The sequence below is a fragment of the Podarcis melisellensis genome (genome assembly GCF_964234715.1).
Source record: "Podarcis melisellensis genome assembly, chromosome: 8".
NCBI classification, from domain to species: Eukaryota; Metazoa; Chordata; class Lepidosauria; order Squamata; family Lacertidae; genus Podarcis; species Podarcis melisellensis.
In genome coordinates this window covers 19,826,478-19,853,359 of record NC_138540.1, presented here as the reverse complement: position 1 = coordinate 19,853,359, position 26,882 = coordinate 19,826,478, and the positions used below count along the sequence as shown (strand labels likewise).

General features: G+C 47.7%; 1 protein-coding gene across 6 annotated transcripts in view; it reads right to left on the bottom strand.

Annotated features, from left to right (window-relative positions):
- AGRN (agrin) overlaps positions 1-26,882 on the bottom strand; it is a 238,252-nt gene that overhangs the window by 68,398 nt on the left and 142,972 nt on the right. For all 6 annotated transcript variants that reach the window (XM_081923371.1, XM_081923373.1, XM_081923372.1 and 3 more), the window contains 5 exons: positions 21,844-22,059; positions 18,520-18,744; positions 16,314-16,538; positions 14,675-14,881; positions 4,364-4,585 (listed from right to left, as the gene is read on the bottom strand). In XM_081923371.1, coding sequence (XP_081779497.1) covers positions 4,364-4,585; positions 14,675-14,881; positions 16,314-16,538; positions 18,520-18,744; positions 21,844-22,059 — 1,095 coding nt within the window. The remainder of the gene's footprint in view (positions 1-4,363; positions 4,586-14,674; positions 14,882-16,313; positions 16,539-18,519; positions 18,745-21,843; positions 22,060-26,882) is intronic.

The following is a 26,882-nucleotide window of genomic DNA, read 5'->3' as shown; positions in this document are numbered from 1 at the left end:
GAGGCTAAAACCAGGAACCTTGAGCTCTCTGTGAAATTGCCCCTTGGGGCGAGTCACTCAAACCACAGCTTGGAGCCTCCTTTGGGCAGGAGAAGTAGCTGGAAGTTTCCTGTTTGTGGAGGAATGCCTTCCCCCTGCCCCGGTGAGGTTTGTCTCCCTCCCACATTATTAACCATCAGGAGGAATATCTGAAAGCATCCCTGAAATACCCCATTCTGGAAAACCTTTACATTATTAGGATATGTGATGGCTTTAGATGCTCTCACATTACGATATGTGATGGTGTTTAGATGCTCTTACAAGTGTTGAAATGTTTTTACACATTCTTGTTTTATTTCTTCTATTTTTAATTGTGCTGTTTTACTGCTTTGCTGCTTGACACCCTCAGCTCCTTTAGAGAGGAAGGACAGCATAGAAATTTAATAAGTAAAGTAATTATCAGGCTGTAGTTCACCGTAAATTGCCTAACCCTGTATGTCCCAAATCAGTCGCCAAAATCATCTGGAGAAGTGGCCCCCCCACATAGACAAGAAACACAACTCCTGTCAACAAGGAGCTGTGTCTTCAATGCCATGGGCCCAACACTGTGGAACTCCCTCCCACTAGATGTCAAGATAGTGGAAGCTTCAGTGCCTGGCTGAAATCATTTTATTTTAGAAGGTCTCTGCATCATGAAAGCTTCTCGGGTGTTTTAACACCCACCCACCCCCGATTTCTGGGATTAAAATTTTAAAGACTTCTAAATTTTGAGGTTTAATTTATGTGTCAAATTGTGTACATGGTAGATTTTTATCACTGCAAGCCTCTTTAAGGCCTAGATGGTGAAAAGTGGGATATACATTCTCAAAATAAATAAATGATGAAAATAATGGTTAGGCGCAGAATGCTGAACTAGACAAGGCTATTGCCTTGATCCAGCAAAGCTCATTTTTTCCACTATAGCACCCCTTCCCACACCCCTCCTCCTCCTCCTCTGCATCGAGAGGCATTCACAGACTGCCATTCAAGAGCATTAGTCGGAAAGTGCTTTCGGGACAGAGCGCAGCCAAAGGAGAGTAGTCCACGCCGGGCCCATTAAATCCATGGCGGAGGGTGATGAACACTTTGTGTCTCTCTAAACAGGCTCTACAACCCTGCGGGCTTCTTTCTCTCATTTTAATAGCTTCGCCTTCCTGGGAGCGGATGTATTTACAACATGACACCAATAATTCACGGCTCCTGCCATCTCCTTCTCCCCATCTCCTCGAGCCAATGTGCGTTCACAGCATGGGGCGGACCGGGAAGGGGGAAAGAGGGGTTTGGGAAGGGTAGTTCGTCTTCATAATTCATTCGCCAAGCCGTACTTCTTTTTAGTGCCCAGAGAAAGAGGAAGAAGGGGAGGGTGGGAGGAGGAATGGATCGCCTGGTTGTTTCTTTGTGAGGTCTCTAACTGGAGCTCCGCTCAGTGGTTTTGCTATTTGGGTTTGGATGGTTGGAGCTTTTATACCTGTTGGCACCTGTCTGACTCAAGAGACAATGGAGTACATTTCCGGGGGTGAAGTCAAACCTCTGTGTTAGCAGCACTGAAGTGATCACCCCAGGGTACAAGTCTGGGCAGAGTATATGGAGATCCTGAGCTGTCCAGATGACACAATCTCCCTTTCAGCCTAACGGATGAGGTCCGAAGGAAAGCAGAGTAATATGTTTGGCACCAGCTTGGCTGCAGGAGTTGGCAGAAGGAGACATAGAAGGCACCATGAAACTGTCTTAGGGACTCCAGATTAGTGTGGGGCTTGTTCCTGAGCCTTTTCTCCTTCTGAAGATACCCCACAAGGCAGCAGGGTCTTTATAGAGAAACTAAATTCCTCGCAGTGCCTTGGCTTTAGGCGGCTTCTGATGTTCCAAAGTCGGCCCAGATTCATTATTGCCAGAGCAACACTGATGCAAAGCTGAGATGGTGACATGCACAGCTCCTGCACACTTCCACGAGGGCTCGTGTGGGACACACCCCCAGCGCACCGTGCCCAGCATGTTAACCTGCGCTCTGTGTGTCGCCTGCCAATTTAATTACAGCTTCAAATTAGGAATGTGCTGTCAGCTGCTTCGCATCATCGTACAAGGGCACAACTCAAATGGATGCTCTGGCATGAGGACTACTCCCCCGCCTTCCGCAAATCTCCCTGCCGCACAGATAGTTCACGCTTGGGAAACGGCCTGCTTCCACCGCACATAATCACATGCCATTGCTAGGGCATCAGTGGGAAGCAAATAACATTTCCGAGGGATACAAATTCACCTGCACATCCAGCTCGCCTGCTAAGTAACCATAGCCGCTTTGACTAGCAGCCAAAAAAGCAAGCCATTCTGTAACCGCCGCTCAAAGCAGCAGGGCTTTGTTCTGCCTCCCTGTCCACCCCACCGCTTTCTGCTCTTCTAGGATTTAATGCAGTTTGGTTACTGAATGCAAGAGGACACCGGCACAAACGGTTAAGCCAAGGAGTGTCTTTCTGCCAAGGTAAGAGTTTTGAGACATGAAGGCTCCCCTTCTGATGCTTCCCCCCAGCAAATGAGCTCAGCATATCGCTTTTGGAAGGTTTTTCATGTTGGAATGTAACCAAGGCAGATCATTGGTACTGCCTACTCAGATCTCCAAAGGCAGTTATCTTTCCTGGTTCTACCTGGAGATGCCACTAGGGGTTGAACCTGGCGCCTTCTACTGTACCCCCAGCGCTTTTTTTGCTCTTCAGGGGGTACTCAAGGGTACAGAGTACCGGTACCTTTTTTGTTTAAAAGTGTGGCACTTACTGTAACAACTTCATGGTGAGTATTTTTCTATTTAAAAAGCACTGTCTGCTACTGAGCTACAGCCCTTCCCTTAAGGCAAAGGAATCTGCTGTACACCAAGTCAAACCATTAGCCTATCTAACTCGGTACTGGCTACGACAACTGGCAGCAGCTCTCCGGAGTTTCAGAGAGGGAGTTTTTCCCAGCCTGACCTGGAGGATCAAGCTCTCCCCCCACTGAGTTATAGCCCTTCCCTATATTGCATGGTTAGTTCAGTCACACATGGTACGCATAATATTGAGGAGGGAGAAACCTCTCAAGGCTCTTTTTCTCAAGGGTGGAAGGACCTAAGGGAGAAATGGACAATGAATGAGGAGCATGGCAATAGGTGGGATTCCCCCCTGTCAAACCAGTCTCTTTGGGCTCTTGTGGCAGTTTACTACTACTACTACTACTAATTTTAACCACAACTTTAAAAATACAACAAAATCATAGTAAGTACAAACAGTCAAGTAAAACCTCAAGCGGTTTAAGAAGGCAGCATCATTACCTATACCTTTTCAACCTGATGTGCCAAGGACCCTGAAGGTACATCGTCCTGGATCAGGACGTATCCTCACCCAGCTTTTATAACAGGGATGGGGGAAACCTGTTTTGCTCTTGATGCTGCTGGGAGACCACTCCCAGTGCCAGCACTGTCTCTGTTGTCTTTTTGATTGACTACCGACTTCCAACAAGCCTTTAAAGTTGAGAACACCCCCATGCTGCCTCTGTATTAGACTTGTTTTTAATTGTTTTATCACTTGTGCTATTTTATGCATTGTGACCTGCTGTTATTTTTATTGATTACAGTTTAGTAATTATTTATTATCAATGTTAAGAGTGAATTTCCGTTTAATTATTGTTTGATGATATTTAATTAATCTGTGTCCTATTTTATTATGATGGATTATTCAACATAACTTAATTAGATATAGGTAATTTTAAGGTTATGTTTTTATTATAACCTTTTTGTATCGGATTAGATTTCTACAAGGTGTGTGATGTTTGTTGTTGCTTCTTCAACTTGTAAACTGCCTTGTATATAGTTATAGAGAAAGGCTGTATACAAAATAAAAGTGAAATGAAAAGGATAGAAATTTGATCATCATAATCATCCCTGGCCACTGGCTGTGCTGCCTGGGGCAAAAAATTTGAGAAACCAGCAGGCACCACCAGAGACTGAGGACCACTATTAATTTTTTATCCATTCTTAGCGGGTGACCTTAGGCCAATGACTGTAGGGCTGTATTAGTATTATCATAATCACTGTTGTTGTTACTATTATTAACCTTGAAGTTAGATTACTGCAATGCACTCTATGTGGGACCGTCCTTGGGTGGTTTTTTTATGTTGAGTGGTATATAAGTAAGCAAATAGATACAACAATGTATAAAAACACATATTAAAAACAGTTATATAAAAAACAGTAAAAACCAACTGCACACATAAAAAACTATTTCATATGTAAAAACGATTTCAAATCCAATACACATACAGATCAGGATGAAAATCTCCCACTCTGGAGGCTAAAAAACCCATCCCCTGGTTATAAACTCACCACAAGAGCCCTTGTGTTTCACCCTAATCTCCTTCCGGAGGGCGCAAGCCATGGCGTCGAGCTCACAGGGGTTGCCATAGGTGAGGCCATCACTGCCACAGACCGGGTCGTAGATGCTCTGGCACACTTGCTGGCATTCGCACACCGCTTCCTGGTTCTTCACCACGCAGGTAGCCCCGAAAGTGCACTCAACACTCAGGCAGGGGCTAGGCGTGCCAAGATCTGGATTGAGAAGTAGGGAGAGAAAGCAAAGCTTGCTAAGTGTTTCGCTCACCTACAAATCTTCTGCTCGGACGCAGTAGGTGAGGGAGGGTCTCCATCTCCAAGTGTACGGATTGAATGGGCGGAATATGGTTTGCATCCAATGCAGCACTCAGTTAAAAATTACCGTATTTTTCACTCTATAGGACGCACTTTTCCCCCTCCAAAAATTAATGGGAAATGTGTGTGCGTCCTATGGAGCGAATGCAGGCTCCTTGGCTTCAGCAATAGCATCGCGAAGCCTCCGAAGCGCAGAGGGAGCGCTTCCTCCGCACTCCGGAGGCTTTGCGTTGCTTTCGCTGATGCCTGGAGAGCGAGAGGGGTTGGTCTCCAGGCTTCAGGGATAGCCACCTGAAGCCTTCAGATCGCAGTGCAAGTTCCCGCTGCGCTCTGTAGCCTTCAGGTTCCTTTTGCTGAAGCTAGGAGAGCAAAACTCTCCTGGCTTCAGCAAAAGGAACCTGAAGCCTGCAGAGCGCAGCGGGAACTCGCACTGCGCTCCGAAGGCTTCAGGGATCTTTGAGGCTGGCGGTGGTGGAAAGCAGCGCTTCCCCCCACTGCTAGCCCCACAAGCTCGGGGAGCACTGAGCAGAGAGGGGGAGAATTTTTTTTCTTGTTCTCCCCCTCTTAAACAAGGTGCGTCCTATGGTCGTGTGCGTCCTATAGAGCGAAAAATACGGTACTTAGCTTATAACTTGTGCTACTGGCGAAACGTTTATGTCAGAGGAACATCGCTGTGCGAAAATGCCTAAGCAAGTCGATGGTAACTTTGCTGCACAACAGATCATGCAATCTTGTTGCACAACACATTTCCACCGGCACAGCTATTGTGTTCGATTCCTCTGGTATGCAACATTAGAACTCCCCTGTCCACTAGTGCAAGTGGTTTTGAGCTAGTGGATAAACAAATGACCCCCTGTATTCATGCTCCTGTCATCTAACTATATGAAGGTTTCAAGGCATAGATGCTATCATTTACCCCTTACCATGCCAGAAACCTCAAAACATGGAAATAAGTCTAGCATGTGTTTGCCAACCCTTCATTATAGGTTCCACAGTTCACTATTTGGCAGGGAGCGATAAATCTATCTGACTGAAGAAAAATCTCCTGGAGTGCAGCCAAGAAGCTTCTGCTCTTCCTTTTAGTCAGTCAGCACAATATTGCTCCTTCTTTTTGGGGAAGTAGAAGACAGTTTAGCCAAGATATTCAGAATTCTGAAATCCTGAACACTGGTTTTTGGGAGAGGAAAACAAAATTTGGAAGCACGTGACTAACCCAAATGTCAAAAGGGTGTTTCCTGGATTTGTAAAGGAAAAGCGTATTTTGAAATTCACATTTCCAAAATTTTGCAGCAAGGCATGTAGCTAGATCTCATGAGTGATGGCTTGGTTATTTTATCAGGACTCCTGCATGCTTTGAGGCCTCTTGTCAGTGTAAAAGAAAACCAGGGTACCTCATTTGTCCTCTGTTCACAGTTAGGAGGGTTTCCTTGGTTTAGAGGGGTCAAAGGGCAAGTTAAAAAAACAATGACCTCCCCCAAACCAAACACTGCCTCCTGGTGGAAGAAATATTCAAGACAGTATATTTGAAGAATTCTGACCCCTTTACATATATTTTTTTTTTTAACTATTTCATCATGAGTAATCAAACCCAGCTTCTGACATGATGCCACCTTTGAGAATCAGCATAGTCCAGCACCTAGAAATTTGGAATTAGGACTGGGAATCCTGGGTCTGCATCCTTAACTGTTCCTAACTTTCATTATGAACACAAAAGCATCTTCAATGTGCCATCTAAAAGTAGTACTGTTTTATTTCCTGACACAGCTGCTCAGGACCACAGATTTCACTACGCAGCTAGTCCTTGTTGATAACATCTGATGTCAGCCAAAGGAATTTCTGAAGCCCATTCATTCCCTTTTCAACCACGACTAGGCGAAAGCCACCCTTTATTGTTCATACATGGCAGAAGCACATAGCTGACAGCGGGTCAGGGAGAGGATTATCTCTCTTTTTCACACATCCAAAAATCCTTTGCCACTTTAAATCTCTTATCCCAACTCACTCCCCACCCCCTTGTCTTCCACCAAGAGGCACAGTGTGGCAGATACACACATCCCCAATAAAATCAAGACCACTACCACCCTGCTTCAGATTTGCAAGAGACCCACCCTAAACACAGTCCTAAGTGGGGAGCAAGGGAGACTGCTTTTGCCAGCAAAGAAAACTTCTTCCAGTAAAAGAGGCTGTCCCTATAGAACCACTTCCATGTTTTCTAAGCCAGGTGTAGGGAACCTTTGGCCTTCCAGATGTTGCAGGACTACAGTTCCCATCACCACTAGCCCACATCTGGAGGGCTCAATGTTCTGCACACCTGTCCTAAGCATCCATCTTAAGCATGAAAAGTTAACACAAATCCTTCAGGGTATTAACTTCTGGCTTCTTTTTACGCTGAGGCATAAGTTAAAGCAAGGAGGGAGCACCAACTCCCCAGCAAAGAGGATTTTATTCCCCTATTCCAATTTTGTGGGGGTTCCATATAGATATGCTACCATAGAACTACCTACACCAGGGTGCCTGTGGTGTTAGCTAAGGATTAAGGGATAATAATGCATTAAAAGGGCAGCAAACGGCCAATTAATTAAACGATTAAAACACTTCTGCCAGGGGGTGGGTTGTTTATCTGCCTCTGGCACTTCACTATTTTGAGCCACCTCTGAGGGGGGCCTTCTCCCCTCCATAGGGAGAATGGTTCCCACAGGTTTTGTTCCCGCACTGTGTCATTTCTGAACTACAGTTGACAAAAGGGTAAGGACTCCTGGGAGCCAGTGTCACCAAACAATTAAAGTGTCACCCTCAAAGAATCATGGGAACTGTAGTTTGTTAAGGGCGCTGAGAATTGTAGAAATCTGCTTTCAATGTGTGGTATGTGGCCTAAGTGTCTGATTAGGAGCATGAAGACCTGAGTTGAAATCCCTCCTAGCTGGGTGATCTTGGGCCAGAAGGGCTGTACATATTACCCTACTCACATGTTCACCACACGTTTCTCATTAAAACCCATCTTCAGCTAACATGCATGTGTGAACAGTTAGGTTCTGTGCAATACATTTTGCCAGTGGAAAATTGTGCCATCTCCTGAGTCAAGGTGCATGGTATTCAAGGCTGGCCGAGTTATTTTTGCCCTGGAGGTCACCCTCTCACCATACATTTGAAGAGCATAGCTTCCCCTGAAAAATCATGGGAACCAGGATGCTGGGAATTGAAACTCTGCAAAGGGTGGGATAACAAGAGTTCCTGGCATTCTCTTGGGGAAAGCCATGTGCTTTAAATATACGGAAAGAAAGTAACAATTGGCTGACCTTCTGTGACACCCAATATCAGCTGCTTGAGGCGGCCATCTCACTCAGCCTAATTATAGCTTGTATATTTACCTCACAAGGTTGTTGTGAGGATAAAATGGTGGGAGGAGAGCCATCCATGTACACTGCCTTGAACTCCTTGGATGGAAGGTAGGACAAATAAATTAACAAACAAATGTCTACTAAATCTTCTGTGTGTGTGTGTGTGTGTGTGTGTGTGTGTGTGTGTGTGTATCTCCCAACTTTCATTTCAGGCCCACACCCCACTTTGCTAGGGCGATTCCCCCTCACACAGCATTATTTACGAGCATGAATGCCTCATTGTCCCTTCCAAGGGTAATCTATTCCCTCAACAGAACCTGCTCTGTAATGGGGCTCCTTTATCAACGTCACCTGGGCAGGTACGCCCCCTCCTGCTCCCCTTTCCCAGTTCCATTTTGGAGCTTCTAAGCAAACAGGACGAAGGGGCAGAGGGAAGGCCCATCATGGCTACACAGTTGACTCCTGTTGTCGCAGCCGCAATGGTGCCATTAATTGTGAGTGTGAGGGGAGGGACAGTGGAAGTATTCTGCCGCCCTACCACCCTCACATCAGAAAGATATGTGAGGTAATATAGGAATCTATTCAGGAATCTATTTGTCTTTTGGGCACATGCTTACTCAACCTACTCGGGGCAGAAAGCTTGGTGGAGACTTTCTTGGTTTCAAAATGGAGAAAAGGAGATGGGGGGGGGGGAGAGAGTGGCCGCCCATTCCTTATAAGCAAATTACCCCAAGCTGACAGAGCACAAACACCTACCTACTGGTCTGAATTAGAGTCTATTCCAACATGCTTTCCTGCCCCCTCCCCTGAAGTCTACATCTTTTAAAATAAGATAAAAGTAAACTAGCTATCTCAAAGTAAACCAAATTTCTTTGCCATGAAAAGCTAAACGCTCTAACTGGTACTAATGATGCCCATGAAACAAACTTGTGGGTGTATTTATGCACACACCTGCATTTTTCCATTTATTTTGTCGCTGCTGCTTGCAGTGGGAGGCAAGGAGCTATAGGGCACTGAGGCCCTCCCCTGCTGAGGGTGAGAGTGAATGTTGTTGTTGACGATGATGATAATAATAATAATGCATTTGTATTATTATTCCAAGGAGTTCAGGTCCCACTACTCCCCATTTTATCCTCACAACAGTCCTGTGAAGTAGGCTAGGCTGAGAGAGAGTGACTGCCCCTCAGTTACTCAGTGGGCTTCGAAGCTATGTGACGATTTGCTCAGCCCTATCTGCACCTTCCATGACATCACCTCCCACAAGTTTCATGAGGGCTGGAAGCTTTGCTGCTTCTAAGTAATGGTAGCGAAGAAGCAGCTCTGGTTCTCAGGATGCCTAGTTCTGTGCTTGCCTATAAAATTGCGGACGGGAAAGTGCTTTGCCCCCCATCAATCCACAGGCAAGACCCTCCCGCCGCAGCCAAGTCTTAAGTTGGAATTCCTCCTCGCTGCAGGAGTTCTCCTCAGCCTCAAGGTCACCCTAAGCCGCGCAGGAGGTTGTTCGGTGTTTCAAAAGCAGTCTCTCTTGCTTAAGAGTTTTCACTGGATTCATAATCTTCATGCAACCGGCAGGCAACAGGATCAAAGGGTGGGCGGGTGAATGCAGGGGTGGGGAGGGGGAGGAACCTGCTGTTGCTCTGCCAAAGGCCATATGCTGGTACTATGCAGTCTCAGGATGCTTACAGGCCAAAAGAGGAAAGCCAAAGGCAGGGATGAGGGATTACAGGGGCGGTATGTGCGTGTGGCTGGGGGAGGAGAGACCACATTCCATGGGGTTCAGACAACAGCCCTGAACAAGTAGAGAAAGGAGGAGACAGACAGAAAGAAGGTGGGAGACATGGAAGACAGACAGACAGACAGACAGACAGACAGACAGACAGACAGGAGGGTGTGATGCATGGACAGCGCAATGGATAGACAATTACTACTCTTAGGCCTCAGTGAAGCGGAAACCTTGTGTCAGGGCTATACCTCTTCAGACTGTAGATGGGAACTCATTTGGTTGAATGCTCCTTGCAGAGATAGATATCTTATTTGTTTGCCTTATAGCACAGCATTACTTGCCCTAGCAACCAAGATGCTCAAGGTTCTGACAGATGTAACTAACTGAGCCCGTGGCATTAATGGGCTTCCCCTGCAGTGTATGCAAACTGGAACCTTCTTTTGGAAGAATTTGTGATGAGCCACCGTTGATGCAAATAAACTAAACTTGACTCTACAAACGGGGAATTTATTCCGGCATGCGTATAGAGTTAAGGGTTTTCCATGCCCAGCAGGTGGCATGGCGTAGGAACACAGGAACGAAGAAAGGAGCCCACCGGATCAGGCCAATGGCTCATTATAGCGCACAGCATCCTGTTCTCACAGTGGCCAAGCACATGCCCTGATGGGATAGGCACAAGCAAGAGCTGAGCACAACCGCACTCTCCCCACCTGCGACTCCCATTCAGAAGCATGACTGCATTAGGCAGTGAAGGCAAAGAACAGCCATTGGGCTAGTTAGTGGACACTGATAACCTTCTCCCCCATGAATTTGTCTAATCCTTTTTTTTAAAGCCATCCAAATTGGTGGCCATTGCTGCCTCCTGTGGGAATGTGTTCCATAGTTTTAGCTTAAGTGCTGTGAGAAGTACTTCCTGTCTGTCCTGAATCTTCCAGTGTTCTGCTCTTCAAGATCCCAGGGCAGCATATATGGTGTCCCATCCCAGCTTTTATCCACATTGAAGCCTACATCTAATCGGGTCCTAATGCAATTTCCTAACTACTTCTTCTTCTTCTTCTTCAATAACTCGTAGACGAGTAAGATTGTCTTCCATAAACACAGTTTTAACAATGAGTCCGTAAGTGACTGCGGAGGCCAGTTCTGGATCCACACATCCTTCCACAGTGGGGACACTGGTTCCGGGCATACTGGCTCTCAAGTTGTTAAGAGCTGGGACTGGGGGATTGGTGTATGGCATGCAGAAGATCCTACTCCTGGTATTTATAATAGGCCCAGTCAATCCAAAGGCTTCTTGCTGCCTGCTAGTCAAGGAAGATGACATTGGACATTGCTATTCCTTCCTGTGCCTGAAGTGAGTGTGTTGTCATGAGAGAACATTGTCCCCAGGTATACCCCGCCCCCAAGAGTGGCTGCTTTCATGCATGTACACACACACACACAGAGAGAGAGAGAGAGAGAGAGAGAGAGAGAGAGAGAGAGAGAGAGCAAAGATGGAAGAAAGGGTCTGAAGACAGCATGATAAGAAGCCAGGCAAAGGGTTATCATAAAAACCAACCAGGAGCAGCCCAAATCACCTCATTCGCAGGGAACAGGAGAACCACACAGTGCGTGCTGGAGAGAAGGGACACCGTTCAGGGTGGGTGGGTGGCAGTGGCCTCTTGCAATGACAGCAACCATGAAAAGCAAATGCTGGTGGCATAACTGCGTGCATAACCCGTCTTGGGGAAGGGGAAGTGCAAAGCATTTTACAAGGCTCAAAAACTTCCATTCCAAGTGGGGAAGGGGTTGCTTAGTCCTTTGGACTAAGGGCACCAAGAGAAGAGGATGGATCATCTTGGGCAGAGCTAAGGAAGGGCGATGAGCGGGGGGGGGGGGGCAGGAAGGGTGGAAAGCCGACCTCGGAGCAGAGACATCCTGGTGGGGTGCGGCGGGGCACTGTGCGGACGGGCCTCCTTTCTCCAAACAGGCAACGCTGGAAGACACAAGACACACAACGGAAAGAAAGAAAGAAAGAAAGAAAGAAAGAAAGAAAGAAAGAAAGAAAGAAAGAAAGAAAGAAAGAAAGAAAGAAAGAAAGAAAGAAAGAAAGAAAGAAAGAAAGAAGAGAGAGAGAGCAGGAGGGAGGGAGAAGACAGACAAAGCTATGGACAACCTCCCTCTTCTGCCCCCTTCAGACATACCCTGTTTAATTCCTCCCCTCCTCTTACAATGAAGAGCCCAGCACCCAAGACCCAGGGATGGGACTAATCGACAAGAGGTAACTCCGGCAAGTTGCAAACTTTCATTGGCAGTCCAATCAGCTAAAGGTTTTGTGAACTTATCATCGTGGAAGTGGGGACAGTTCTGAGTGGAAAGCGGGGTGGGGGGGGAATTAAGCTCTAAGGCAGAGCTTCAATTGCAAGAGTGTTTTAGCATGTTAGAATAGTAGGATGGGGGAAACAAAAGTCATCAAAAGTTGGCATTTTCACGTGATAAAGAATGGCAGCTTATCTTCTTCTTTTTATTAAATGCTGCAAAGTACAGTCGTACCTTGGATCCCAAACACCTTGCAAGTCAAACGTTTTGGCTCCCGAACGCTGCAAAGCCAGAACTGAGTGTTCCAGTTTGTGAACGTTCTCATCTGCAGTTGGGAATGTGGGCTGAACATGTGTGCGTTTATGGAGTAGGGTGTGGGTGTGTGTCACTGTAGTCTAAACTGCTCCCAAGTATTGTTGTCCTGGAATATTCACCCAAGCTAAACCTGGGTCCTGTTAGCATCCCACTTTTTAATCATTCAGTTAACAACAACAAGGGAGAAATCTGCATCCTACTAAACACATGACACTGCCTCATACAGAGTCAGAATGTCTGCCCATCTTTGTTTAGCGCCACCTACTCTGAATGGCAGCTGCCCTACAGGGTCCCTGCCTCCTTATTAGCTGGTGAGTCAACCTGGGACAGCCTGCATGCAATGCGTGTGCTTTGCCTCCAAGCCTCGCTGTGAGCAGCACAAGCAGAACATCACCTTCAGCTGGACTTGGGACCCATGACTTGTGAGCAATATATATATATAAAGCCTCTCTATCTCCAGAGGGTCCGCATCAAATGGGAGGAGGAGGCTCACTTTGCATGACAGAGGGCATGCCTTGCTGGTTAGAGGCCAACTGTCAAGCGCAGCTGCCTTGGGGAGGGAAGCATCTCTCAAGTCCTGGCTGATGGCATATCCCAGGAAAGGTTTCATTTATTCCCTAGCTGTTTGATGGGGGGGATCATGTTGTGTCCACTGGGGTTGGCAAAGTACAATGCCCTGGAGAGAGGAGGAGGAAGAGGAGAAGGGGCAGAAGGCCACCCAGGCCACACAAGAACAGCCTGCCCTCTAAAAATCTAAAACAAGGCGGGTTAGGTGGGGGAAGAGAACACAGAAATGCCTCCAAGCGTTTCCTGTCCTGGATCTAGCAAGGAACAGCTGAGTCAGGCGCTCTCTGTGCCCCTGAAGAGCCTTTGGCCTCCTCTGCCAGGTACGGATAAAAGCTAGGAGCAAACCTTGAAGCTCTGCCAAGCTCTGTGCCGTGATTTCAGGCTTCGGGGGCCTTTGGCTTCAAAGGTAGTTGCGTTCCATTTGCCTTTGATTGGCTTTGCCTAGCGCACTTTCAAAATTAATCCCTGGGCTTTGCTAACAACATCATGACTCCCACGGGGTGGGTTTTGGGGGTGTGTGTGTGTGTGTGTGTGTGTGTGAAGAGACAGACTTCCCACTCCTCAGCTCTCTCCCCTTCCTAGGAGGAGGAAACTGTGAGGTCTGAAAATGATGCTAAAGATACAGGTGGATACTCTCCCCACTCCTTTCCAAAGGGACATACACAGAATTATGTGCTCACAAACAGCCACAACTGCTGGATCGTTCAGTTTGCTGCTGTTTCTGGGGGACAGGGTGTTACATCAAATATCAGTCCCTCACGGAGTACACTCCAGCAGTTCCTTGTTGGATATACTCTGAGGCCTCCTCACCCTGTGGACTTTCCTCCCCTCAAGTTCCTTGCCAGCACCTTCTCCTTGCTAGGCTTTGTCTCAACTGAAGTTCCCACCAGGTCTTCCCTGCACCTTTGATTGGGCAGTGAATCAATCCCTTGAGCCAATCCTGTTGGGCAGCTGGGACAACGGGCTCTTCTCAGTGGTGGCCTCACAACTTTGGCGCTCCCTCCCCCAAGGGGCTCTGTTGGGCCTGCTCACTTCAGAACTGCAAGTCTACTCTAGGGAAATCAATACCTGTTTCACGTGTATCGGGCTCTCTCCCTCTCGACAGATTTGAGACAGACAAGAAAAGACGAAGGCGAGAAGCATGGCCTACAGATCACACCTGTAAACTGAGAAAGGTTTGTAGGGCAGAATGGAGATGGGGAGAAGGCAAAAGCTGCGGAGAGCATCGCAGGAGCTGCCCCGAAGTGGCGTTACCTGGGGGGAAAGGAATCACCTGTGGTGCAAAAGGACAGCAATGGGAGCTGCTTCTGAATGGCATGGCAGGCAGAGCGAGTTGGTGGGTGGACGTCACAAACGGATGGACAGACAGATGGAAGGGAGGAAGGCTGGGTGGGAGGGAGACACGGACTGAACACTCCAGACACCGTTATTCAAACATTCCCCATTACAGAGAGGGAGCGAGCAAAGGAGGGAGATGACCGGAAGGCAAAATCCCAAGACAACCTTAGCCAGAAGTAACAGAGCAGGCGCAGGGCCACAACCACTTCAGAGGAGATGAGCCGGCAGATCAGACCTGCCACCAGTGGCCCATTAAAATGGCAAAACGAGCAGCGACTTACCTTTGAAAATTGGGTTCGCGGGGACTCATCAAACGGATGATACAGGGAGAGAGAAGGGCTTGGGCCTCTTCCACTCTCAACAGCTAGGGAGACAGGGAGAAGCTGTCGCCCCCAGCAGTTTCGCACCACTTACCACAAGGGCCCTGGTGCTTGACCGGGATGGCGGCTCTTTGCTGGCACTCAGCTTTCTGCCGCTCGCAGTCGTTGGCGTAGGTCCGGCTGTCCCTGCCACAGAGAGGCCGGTAGGAGCCATCACAAGCGATACGCTCGCACGAGCAGCGGGCAGCCCCCCGGCGGTTCAGGCACACGCCGTTAAAGCGACACTCGTCCTTGCACTTGTCTGGAAAAGAACCGGGCAGGAGAAAGCAGTGAAATTTGGGAGCAGCACTGGAGGGTGGGTCAGTGGCCACTTTAAATTAAGAGGCACGTCCAATCTGTCCCTTCTGTTACTGACTATTGAAGAGGGCTGGGCTAGATGGGCTCTTGTGTTCCTTCCAACTCTATGATTCTGTGACAGAGTAAATCCTGGGGCCCAGGATGAATAAATGGTAGGCATTTTGCAAACTGAGAGCTCTCTCGTGCTACAATATATTTTATTTATTTGAATATTTATAAACCGCACTTCTGTGCAAAATATCACAAGGAGCTGTACAGGCTAAAAATGCAACAGAAACATCAAACATGTCAATAAGAGCAAATGGCAAAGTGTCTCAGCTTTGAAAGGCCCGTCTTAAATAATATGGTTTTCACAGGAAGCTCCTGCAGAACCTCTGGTGGCACTAAAGCCCCAGCCCCCGAGAAAAGCCAGCTGACCCTCAGGGGCATGTGTGGGACTGCCAATGGTTCCTTCAGCTATTGCGGTAGAGCATAAGGAATTAGGTGGTCCTGAAGGTACTCTGGTTCCAAGATTTTTAAGTCTTTGTGAATTAACACAGGAATTTCGAACCTGGTCCAGCAGCAAATTGGCAACCACTGCAGCCCTCTCAGCAGCAAAGTGACATGCTGCCAGTAAACTATCTGACCACCACATTCTACACTAATTGCATCTTCCTGGCCAGAGACAAGGGCAGCCTGACATACAGTGCATTATGGTAATCGAGTCCTGAGGGTTACCAATGTATTGACCACTGTGGCTAGGCTGCGTGTGTGTGTGTGTGTGAATATACATATACATATACATATACACACACATGCACACATGTCTGGATCAATGGCAGTTGAAAGGAGAAGGTGCCTAAGAACCAGCCCCTGCACAGATCTCAAGCCATTGTGGAGAAAGATGTGCATATTAAAATGGTGAACGGAGTACTGCAGAAACTGGGTGGTAAACAAAATCTCTAAGTCACATTTTGTGGTGTATTGTACACATTGGCCTGTGAATGTGCAAAGTCTCCAAGAGGAGAATATGCATTCTGACCAGTGGAAGATGGTTGATGGTTGGGTGCTTTGAGCATTCTCCACCATCTTCCACAGAGCATGAACGCCGACAAGTCACGTCAGAAGCAATAGGGTTCTGATTCTGTTGATTTTTTTGCCCCTTCAACCATACTCCTCCTCACTGCCTACAGGACTTGCTTTTCTCCTCTAGAAGAAAACAGTCCTAATACTTTTGTATGGGGAAATGTAAATGAAACCTATCATGATTCATTCTAAGGACAGGGCCTTTCCAGTGCTGGCCACCCTCTCCAACTGCGGAAATCTGTCCCTAGAGGTTTTTGTTTCAGACACCCTTCACGTCAACCTGTAACAACTTGGAATTTAGACTCTCTTACCCTGAAGCAGGCACTGTCCTGACCGCACTTTCTGGATCTCGATCCCCCGAATGGCGCCCGACCTCAGCATGACACAGTCGTTGTCATAGGTTACCCCCTCATCGCTACACACTGGATCCCGCTTCAGCGGGCAGCTCTCAGGCCGGAGCAGGAGCTCAGCACGCCGAGTGCGAGGGTTGACCCGGCAAACTCTGTTCATGTCGTTGTGGGTGCTCTTGCAAGGGTCTGGGGAAAAGTAGGTGAGGAATGATGTGAGCGTATGGAAAAAGCTTGCAGCCATCCCAGGAATTGAATCTGGGACGTTCGGTGTGTAACACTGCTTGTCTAGCACTGAGCTATGGACTCAACACTGCAGATATAGTTTCTCCACAGAAGTTGCCTTTGATTTATCTAGTCCAACACTGTAGAAGTGAAAGCAGTTCTCTAGGGTCTCAGGATGGGGGTCTTTCCCTGGCACAAGTGCTGGTGGATGGATGGTGCTCTATTCCCCTTTCCAGAGCTACAATTCCCAGAGTTCCCTGGGAAAAGGGACTGACTGTTACACCACTCAGAACTGTAGCTCTGCAATGGGAAGGGGGGGGTCCCTAATCTCAGCACCCTTGAAAAGTGATGGTGCCCATGATTCTTTGGGTGGGGGGAGCCATGATAGGATGGGCATAACTCACAACACCGCATCACACACACAATTTCAAAAAAACATCCCTTCAATGGCTACCTGATAGATCTCCATGATTCTCCATGGAAATCTACCCACTTGCTGGAGGCTAGAGAGCCTTGCAAGAGTTCACACCTACAGACGTATTGCAAGGTGCAAGAAAGGTGAGTCAAGGGTCCCAGAAGGATACTGACCACTTAGAAAAGACAGACTTTCCAGGTGGTCGGGACATGGGCCACGTCAAAAGGAGATGTGCAGAACCAATGTGCATGAGCAGCCATCACACACACCCCAGGTATCTGAGCACAGGTGGAGATCATTGGCCTTCCAGCTCCCTCCCACCTAATCTGGGTTTATCGAAATCGCTTTCCATTCACCCCTTGGGCACTTTTATAGAAACACCGAAGATACAGGACTACTTATTGGCTAATCCTCCTTCTCTGTCTCTCCACAGGGGCATTTTCAGCGCCCAGCTAATACCTGGGAGGAACCAACTTGATTCAACACATATGCACAAAAGGGCATTATTTCCTAACAAACATAACCCACAAGTTCTGAGAAATAAAATAAAATCCGAAGACTCTGAAATATCTACATTCCTATCCTGCCCCTCCCGAGAGAGAGAGAAACCCAAAAGGGAGGATGGAGGATTAACACATCACCATGGAGACTAGAAGAGCCACACATGTATATACTGGGTTGGGAGAGAGAGGACTCTTTAACCTCAAAAACACACAGCAGAGCACAACGGAAGCTGGTTACAAATTTTGGTGGGTACTTGGGCAAGAGGCTGTTTTACCCGAGTGGGGAAAAACAAAGCAGAAAACAATTCCCTTGAGAATGTACAAAGCATTTTTGTTTCAGCTTTTAGCGATGCACAGCCTCACAGTACTTTCATACTAAGACAGCCTTTCCCAAACTTTTGAGTCCCCAGGTATGGTTGGACTGCAACTCCTACCACCCCCAGATGGTATGGAGATGATGGGAGATGTAGTCCCAAACCATCTAGGGAACCAAGGTTGTGGGAAGGTGCTTCCCAAACTTGGGCCTCCAGCTGTTTTTTTGACTACGACTCCCATCATCCCTAGCTAGCAGGACCAGTAGTCAGGGATGATGGGAATTGTAGTCCAGAAACAGGTGGAGACCCAAGTTTGGAAAACACTGCTCTAAAGCAGAGGTGGGCAAGCAGTTGCTCACTGCATGTTTGCTGGACTCCAACTCCCATCAGCCCCAGCCTGCATGGCCAATGGTCAGGGATGCTGGGAGTCATAATTCAACAATACTGGAAGGCCCATAGTTTCCCCATCCCTAGATTAAAGGTGAGATGGGAACACCATTTAGAAAGGAGGTTCTCTGCTGTGCCTCTGCATCAGTGGCTGCTCTGGCTTTTATTAAGACACTGAAACAAAGGTGGGGAACTCGCATTAGCCTCAGCCAGCATTGAGGGAAGATGGGAGCAGCAGCCTGAGGGAAGATGGGTGTGGCAGCCCAGCAACATCTGGAGGGCCAAAGAGAGAACAGCGAGGCAGCCGGAAGCCCCAGAAAACTCACCACAAGGCCCGTCAAACTTCTTGAAAAGGTTCTCTTGCTTGTCGCAGGCGTGCCTGTTGAGGTGGCACTCGCTGCGGTAGTCCTTGCCGTCGCTGCCGCACACCACGTTCTCAGGCACGCCGCTGCATGAAGACGGGCATATGCACTTAGCCGACAGCCCATCCGTGGAGCGGGCACAGGTGCTTCCAAAGCTGCAGGTCACCTCTGCGCAGGGGTCCTTTGAACCTGGGGAAAGAAGAGGAGGCGCAGGGCCTGGACTGATGAGCATGCAAAAGCATGACTGAACAAGGGAACTGATGGGAGGTGCAATGTTTGTCAAGTGTGCATGGTGGGGGAGATCTTGCTTAGGAATGGCCCTTAACAACTTGGGTCCAGGATATCTCAGGGATCACTTGATCCCTTATAACCTTGCCATATCACTAAGGTCTTCAGGGGAGTCACTGTTAGTGGTTTCCATACTGTGGGTCCAATTTTATGGAACCCCCTTCCAGCTGAAGCCAGAGAGGCCTCATCTCCCTGTTGAACTTCCAACAATTATTGAAGACTCCCCCCTCCCCAAGGCTTTTAAACTGAATTCTCATTTTATAGTTATATCTCATTTTTTAGTCTTATTGCATTGGGGGTTTTTGTACACTGCTTAGAGATAGCTGTGGTTATTGCTGAAACAATAAATGATAATGTTTGGTGGGAATCCCCACCAAATGGTGAGAAATAGACCTTACAGAACTACAACTCCCAGAGTTCCCTGGGAAGAGGGATTGTCAAGCCATTCTAGGAATTGTAGTTCTGTGAGGGGAATGGGGCCATCACCTAGTAAATCTCGGCACCCTTAAAAAACTACAGATCCCAGGAGTCTCGGGGGGGGGGGGGGAGAGCCATGGCTGTTTAAAGTGGTATGATACTGCTTTAAATGTGCAGACAGGGCCTCTATGTGGGTATAATGTTGACATGATTGGCACTGCATATTGTAAAGTAACCTCTTAGCATGCTTAATGCTCATTTAAACTTTCAATGTTTTAAATTAAACAGTAATTGTTGAGTTCTCAGAGGTATACGGTAGCATACTTTGACTCGTTACGGCTATTGTGCTCCCGTGCTTAAATTGTCTCTTACATGGATGGCTCTGAGTACAACGTTATTTGCAGGAAGTTAGGGATATGAAATGACTGATACTAAAAGGAAATGGAGAGGATAAAAGACTTGAAGGAGTTTGCGGTAGTCTTGTTATATTATATGAGCTAGGCCAGGAACAGGGAACCTTCTACAGACCACATTCTCTTTTGGGCAGTCTTTCTGAAGGCGGCATTCCCATGGAGGGGGGGGAGTGGTCAGAAGCCAAAGAAACCCCAAACTGTGCCAGCCACAGGACATCTCTTAACGCACCATGAGCAAAATGTAATGAGGGAAGGAAAGAGACATCAAGAAGCTGCTCTACATTTGACCGGGATGGGCCAAATGTTATTTATAGGCCCCGGCTACAGCCTCATTTATTTAATTATTTATTTACAACCCCCCCCCCCTTTCATTTGTCACTCTCCTCCCTCCCTCCTCCTTTCCCAATCCCCCATTATTATTTTAAATAAATCACTCTGGCACTTGCATAGTCCTCCCTTCTCTGCTTCCAGGAGAGCCCCCAGCGGGAGGCGAGAAGCTCAGATTTATGGAGAGAGGGAGAGGGATCCTCATCAGGGGAGGGCACTGAGAATGGAGGGAGGGAAGGTCAACTTAATTTACTTGGAGACATGCAGGCTGGGGGGTGGGGGGGAGGTGTTCATTTGCACAATTCTTCGCTAGCAGCTGGTGCGTGCCACGTTACCAAGGAGGGTCCATTAGCCTCACTTACGGCCGGGCCTCTCCAGGAAATAAGCTGCTCTGGGGCACAAGCCACACTTAGGCACATCAGACTCTGCGTGCATGCACAAAGTGCTTCTGTCGCAGGTAGACCCGAGGCATAAGGAAGCAGGCCTGTTTGTCATTGAGAAGGCTGAGGTGGCGGCAAGAAGGGGAGCAGGAATTCTGGCCGTGGGATTCTACTCAGGACTCAGAGAGAAAGTGCCCCCAACTTTCCCTCTCCTCCTTCCCCAGCTCAGCTTTCATGTATCCCTACAGGCTATCAGGCGATCTCCCTTACCCTCATTCTCCCTAGACTGCCCCCAGCTAATTTCTGCTTCCAATTTCCCCCCTACTTCCCGTTTCCAGCTAAAGCTCACTTCCTGTTTGCACCCCACCAGGTACCCACTTCCCATTTCATCTGCACCCAGAAACCCACTTCCTGTTTCCTCCCCACCAGACATTCACATAAAACTAAAGGAGACCCCTGACCATTAAGTCCAGTCGTGGCCGATTCTGGGGTTGCGGCGCTCATCTTGCTTTATTGGCCAAGGGAGCCGGCGTACAGCTTCCGGGTCATGTGGCCAGCATGACTAAGCCGCTTCTGACTAACCAGAGCAGCGCATGGAAACGCCGTTTACCTTCCCGCTGGAGCGGTACCTATTTATCTACTTGCACTTTGACGTGCTTTCGAACTGCTAGGTTGGCAGGAGCAGGGACCGAGCAACGGGAGCTCACCCCATCATGGGGATTCGAACCATCGACCTTCTGATCGGCAAGTCCTAGGCTCTGTGGTTTAACCCACAGCGCCACCCGCATCCCTGACATATTTCAAAAAGTGAAAATTCTATCAGCTTTTTTTTTTTTTTGCCAAAGTTGTTGAGCTATTTTTAAGGGAAATTGGCAAAAAATGATACAGCTGACATTGATTGCCATGCATCCAGATTTTCCCAGACATTTAGCCGATTTCCTCCCAGACACTGCTTTCGACTGCAGTATTCCGGGTATTTATTTCCAGGAAAATCCAGACATGTGGCAACCCTACCTGTTAAGTGACAGAGGTGAGATTTAAAGAAGGGTGGCAGTGTTCAAACATGCCCAGAGGTTTAGAGAGTGGTGAGAAGAGAACAGGTCTGGTCTGCAGTGGCTCCCTGTCTACAGAATGCTCTCCCCAGGAAGGCCTGCCTGGCACCAACCCTGTCATTTGGGTGCCAATCAAACACATTTTTGTTTTCCTGGCCTCTTGTGCAACACCAGCTAAAGGACACTGTACTGTTTAACAGGTTAGTGTACTGTTGAATGCATTTTTAGTAACGTTTTTGCAATTTTATTATAGCATCTTTTTTCCTTTGCTTGTAAATTGCTTCCTTCAATAGGAAGTAATGTATGCAGTTAATAAACATAACCCTAAACCTTCCTGAACTAGGGAATTAGATGCTAGGCAAGGAGGCTCATCCTGACCCAAGTGAGTCAAGGCCCAGCTCAGTTACTCACCACAAGCCCCTTTGCTGATGACTTTGATCCGGCGCTGTTGGTTGCATTGAGCCTTCTCCAGCTCGCATTCGTTGCTGTAGGTAGAATAATCCGAGCCACAGACAGGGGCCACCACTGAGGGGCACGTGGTCTTCTTGCACACACATAGTCCCTGGGAGGGGCCCGTTGCACTCCTCTCGCACACGGCGCCAAACCCACACAGCACACCTCGGCACACTGGATGGGAGGGCAAAGAAGAAAAAGATAATTAAGCAATGAATGAGGGATGGTTTGTCAAAAGAGGGAAAACTGAGCATCAATCTCAACTTTAATATAGTGTGTGTGTTTCCAGCTCAAGTTTCTAGTCCTTATGCCTATGGGGGAAAAGCCTGGAAAAAAACTATGGCCAATAAGCCTGTGTAGACAATGAACTGGGATCTCAGAAACTCACATGCAAGGTACAGTAGTAGCTTAAGAGCACGGACTTCCTGAAGTCACTCTCAGCCTTAGCATCTGTGAAATGGAAACAGTGGCCTTCCTCACAGAGTTGTCGTGAGGGCACAGCAACTAAAGTCAACGAAGGGCTTTGTGAATTAATATGCGTTGTGCGAATGCTACATCACAGCAGGATGTAGTGAGATCTCGGGTGGTGATAGAAAGAGGAGTAATTGAGGTAAGAATGGCAATTTGGGATTAAGGAAATGATTTTCAAGGTGTGGCACTTTCTGGCTTGGCTCTGCAGAATGCATCCCCAGGGCTTCAGGCAAGGAACATTCCCAGCCTTGAACCTTCTGCATGCAAAACAGATGCTCTACCTCTTATCTGCACCCCTTTCCTTAATAGGAAGGTGGGAAGCTCTTTTATACTGATTCCAGAACTACAGAATCATAGGACTCTGTAGGGTTGGAAGGATGCCATGCAGGAATCACAGGAGCCCCCAGAGTCTGAGAAAAATAAGCTGGGAAGCCCCAGCATGGAAGGCGGCCACTGGCGGGCTGCTCACTCTGCGCCCTCAGATCCCCCTGTCCCCGTGCTACATCCACCGCTGAGCCACAGCCCTTTCTCTGAAAATAAAGGACGATTCTAGTCCTCATGGCTCTCAATAAAGGACTGAAACGGGAACATAGGAAGCTGCCTTATGCTGAATCAGAAGTTTGGTCCACCAACCTCAGTGTTGTCTACACTGACTGGCAGCGGCTCTCCAGGGTTTCACGCAGGAGTCTCTCCCCTGCTGCCAGGATGCCCAGAGGGAAGGCCAGGAGCCCTTTGGCCACCACTTGTCCAACTAGCTCAGTACTGTCTGTACTGACTGGCAGCATTCCTTCAATTTTCCAGGTAAAGGGACATTCCCAGCTCTACCTGGAGATGCTGGGGGCTGAACCTGAATCTTCTGCACCAAAGCCAATGCTCTACCATGGAGCTATGGCCTTTTCCCAAAGGAGGAGGCAGCACCAAGCTAGATGGACCCCCCCCCCTTACTAAATCCTAGCACTCCAGGTGATGGTTATCGCTGCATACTTCCTCAAAAGATAGATAGTTCCCTTGGCATGCTTTTTCTCAAATTTATCTATTTAGGAACAGATGCCTGCTTTTTTCTCTCTCTGCGCCCTGAGGCAGATAATGACAAGATAAACATAACCAAACGCATGAAGCCTCCGCTCAATAATCAATGAACAACTCAATTAGCACCCCCCCAAAAAAAGTCCAGTGACTCAACTCAATAAAGCCATAAAATCAACATTAATCAAAATAGTCTACTCATCACAGATAGTTTTGCAAATAAAATGTGTGTTTGGCGAGCAAGAGAGCTGTAGTGGCATAGCAACCAGGATGCTAGAATGGGAGACCGAGGACCTGGGAGACCGGGGTGCAAATCGCCCACTTGGCCATGACGCCGACCACGGTGACCTTGGGCCGGCCAGTCACTGCCACCCAGCCTAACCTACTTCTCAGGGTTGTTGTGGGAATGAGATGAGGGCGGGGGGAGAGAGAGAATCATGGATGCTAGCTTGAGCTCCCTGGAGGAAATGGTGGGATATAAGCGCAATAAAGAAATAAAACAGAGGTGTGGGGGAGGCTGCAGGGGGAGGGGTTGAGCCTGTTGCAAGATTGTTTTGGGTGTGAGTTTCAGAATCTGAGGAACAGGTTACCTAGGGTTGCCATATCTCAAAAAGTAAAATTCCTGACACCCGCAAAGACCCCAAAACTGTTGAGACTTAAAAAAAAAAACCCACCAAAACCTACCCCCAAAATAGTGACTTTAAGCTTTTTGAGCTGTTTTCGCTGCTTTTTCCATTGCGTTCCCATACATCTGGGTTTCCCATCACATTTTGCCAAATTTTGCAAAATTCCCTCCTGACGGATGAGAAGGTTACCAGACAATTTGGGAGCAAAAGTCAGCAGCAAGGTTAGTAGGTATGTGTGAACAGCACACCCCAGTGTGGGAGAACTTCAGACCAGGGCGGGATGGCTGAATGTGACCGTTAAGACTGCTCTGTTTGGCCCTCAGGAATCCCCCCATCCCATGCCCCTCACAAGCCTTGCCATCTTGCGTGTTTTTGCCTAGCTGGAATATGTCCTAAGAATATAAGAAGAGTCCTTCTGGATCAGGCCAAGGGCCCACCTAGTCCAGCATCCTGTTCTCACAGTGGCCCATCAGATGCTTCTGGGAACCTGGCAAGCCACTCCCCCCACCATGAACACCTCTTACTTGCCTGGGAAGAAGACGGCACAGAGATGTGCATCACATCCTTTGCTTTACGTTCTTTAGCTTAACTCCGCCTCCTTTTGCACCTGGCCCCGCCCACTGCTGGCACACGGCCCTTGGGAGGATGCAGGTACCTCACACAGTTTTGTTTTCAAAAAGAAATCATGCTTTGTTTTGTTTCTGAAAGTCCGCGAGGCAAAAGAGAGAGGACAGACACATCATAAATCAATCCCTGGTTGCAGAGGCCCTCTCAAGCCAATATACCTGGCAGTTCTCCAAACAAAACTGTTGAATTGCTGTTTTCATTTCTGAGTACACAGTGTGATGTTGTATTGTCCTTTTACTATTTTTTGTTGGGAGCAAAGGTGGCTGGGACAACCCAGTTGGATGAGCAGCATATTATTATTATTATTATTATTATTATTATTATTATTATTATTATTATTATTATTAAATAATTTGGCTCTTCTGTTTTTAAATCTGCTTGTTCATTGTATGCTTGCTTTGATCTCATTTTTGTTATATTTGCTGCATAAATTCAAACTCTTTTAAAACATTCTGTTTGATTTTTTTATTATTTTTGTTTTAAAATATGGAGTTTCTAGGGGAACTTTCAAGGCTTCGAGCCTCAAAACCACCAACTTGATAGACACACAATAATTACAGATTGCAATTAGGAATGTGGCGGGAGGGTGGGTCGCCTTCCTAATAAGAGATGCACTATTCTTGTTATCGCGCATGCTAATCAGAGGAGCCAGCACCAGCCAGTTCCCCATCTAAATTGCAAATGAAGGAGAGGTGTTTGGCTGTTCTTTTTTAATTTGGGAGGTGGGTGGTGGTGGTGGGAGGAATGCCAGGTACGGGAAGCTGAGAAGTGTACACACACACACACACACACACACACACACACACAGAGAGTGTGTGTGTAGCGTGTGACTTTTCATGTCGTCTCCAAAGAGAGGCGTTATCTACAGCATCAGCCTCAGATCTTGGACACCAGGGTAGCAAATCCTCATTTGGCCCCCAACAGCCTTCGGCAACTTGCTCTTAGCTGAGATGATTCTGTGCATCTTTCTTCTCGCACACACATACTCATCCTTACAACCAAATTTCAGGTTGTTTTTTTAAGCTGCAGTCATTGCGCTTTGGAAAGCGTTGCGTAAATGGAGATGTTCTGGCACCTTCCGTAGGTCTGCAGTCTTTTTCCTCTCAGGGCAGAATGTGGGCCCTTCTGGGTAGAAAGAGGGAGGCAGGAAGTGGCCTAAAGACACAAGGGCCCCCTCCAAACACCTGTTACGTCCACACCGCCCATTTAAAGAACATTTAAATCACGTTTCTCCCTTTCTCAAAGAATCCTGGGAACTGCAGTTTGTCAAGGGTGCTGGGAGTTGTAGCTCTGGGGATGAACTGCAGTTCCCATGATTCTTTGGGAAGGGGGAGATGTGCTTTAAATGTACAAAGCCATAGTACATTTTTTGCAAATGTAAAAAGCCAGCCCTTTATCACACATTTTGTGATGATTTGTGCTCTTGATGTGATGATTTGTGCAGAGCCTCTCCAATTCAGGCAGGATTTCCTGATCCACAGGCTCTAAGGCTGCAATCCAAACCCCTGGCAGGCAGCTGCGGGCTTAATGGAGAGGTGGTGCCGCCGTGACACTCACAGTCCTGCCACTCATGCTGTCTACCCATTAGGTGGAAAGTGTTCAGCAGAGTGATGCTGTAATTTCTGTCTCCTTCCTCACCTGACTTACAGTTAAAGGCCAAAACTCAGAAGGCATGCAGAAGGTTCCAGAGAGGTGCTGCCAGCCTATGTAGACAATATTGGGAGACATGGACTGGGTATAAAGCAGTTTCTCCATTCCTCCGATCTTCACCCCTTGACCTCCCCAAGCTGACAAGTTCTTCCATCTCTCCTTGCTGCTCCTTTTACAATCACTTCTTCCTCTCTCTCCCTTCCCCTCCCCTCCCTATTTGTAGCAAAATTCCTACTCAGCCATGAAGCTTTTGGGCTAGCCAGGGGTCAGAAACTTTTTCAGCAGGGGGCCGGTCCACTGTCCCTCAGAGCTTGTGGTGGACCGGACTATATTTTGAAAAAATAATAATGAATTCCTATGCCCCACAAATAACCCAGATATGGGTTATTTTAAATAAAAGCACATATTCTACTCATGTAAAAACACCAGGCAGGCCCCACAAATAACTCAGAGATGCATTTTAAATAAAAGGACACATCCTACTCATGTAAGAACACGCTGATTCCCAGGCCATCGGTGGGCCGGATTTAGAAGGCGATTGGCCTGCATCCGGCCCCTGGGCCTTAAGTTTGCCTCCCCATGGGCTAGCCTTTGTCT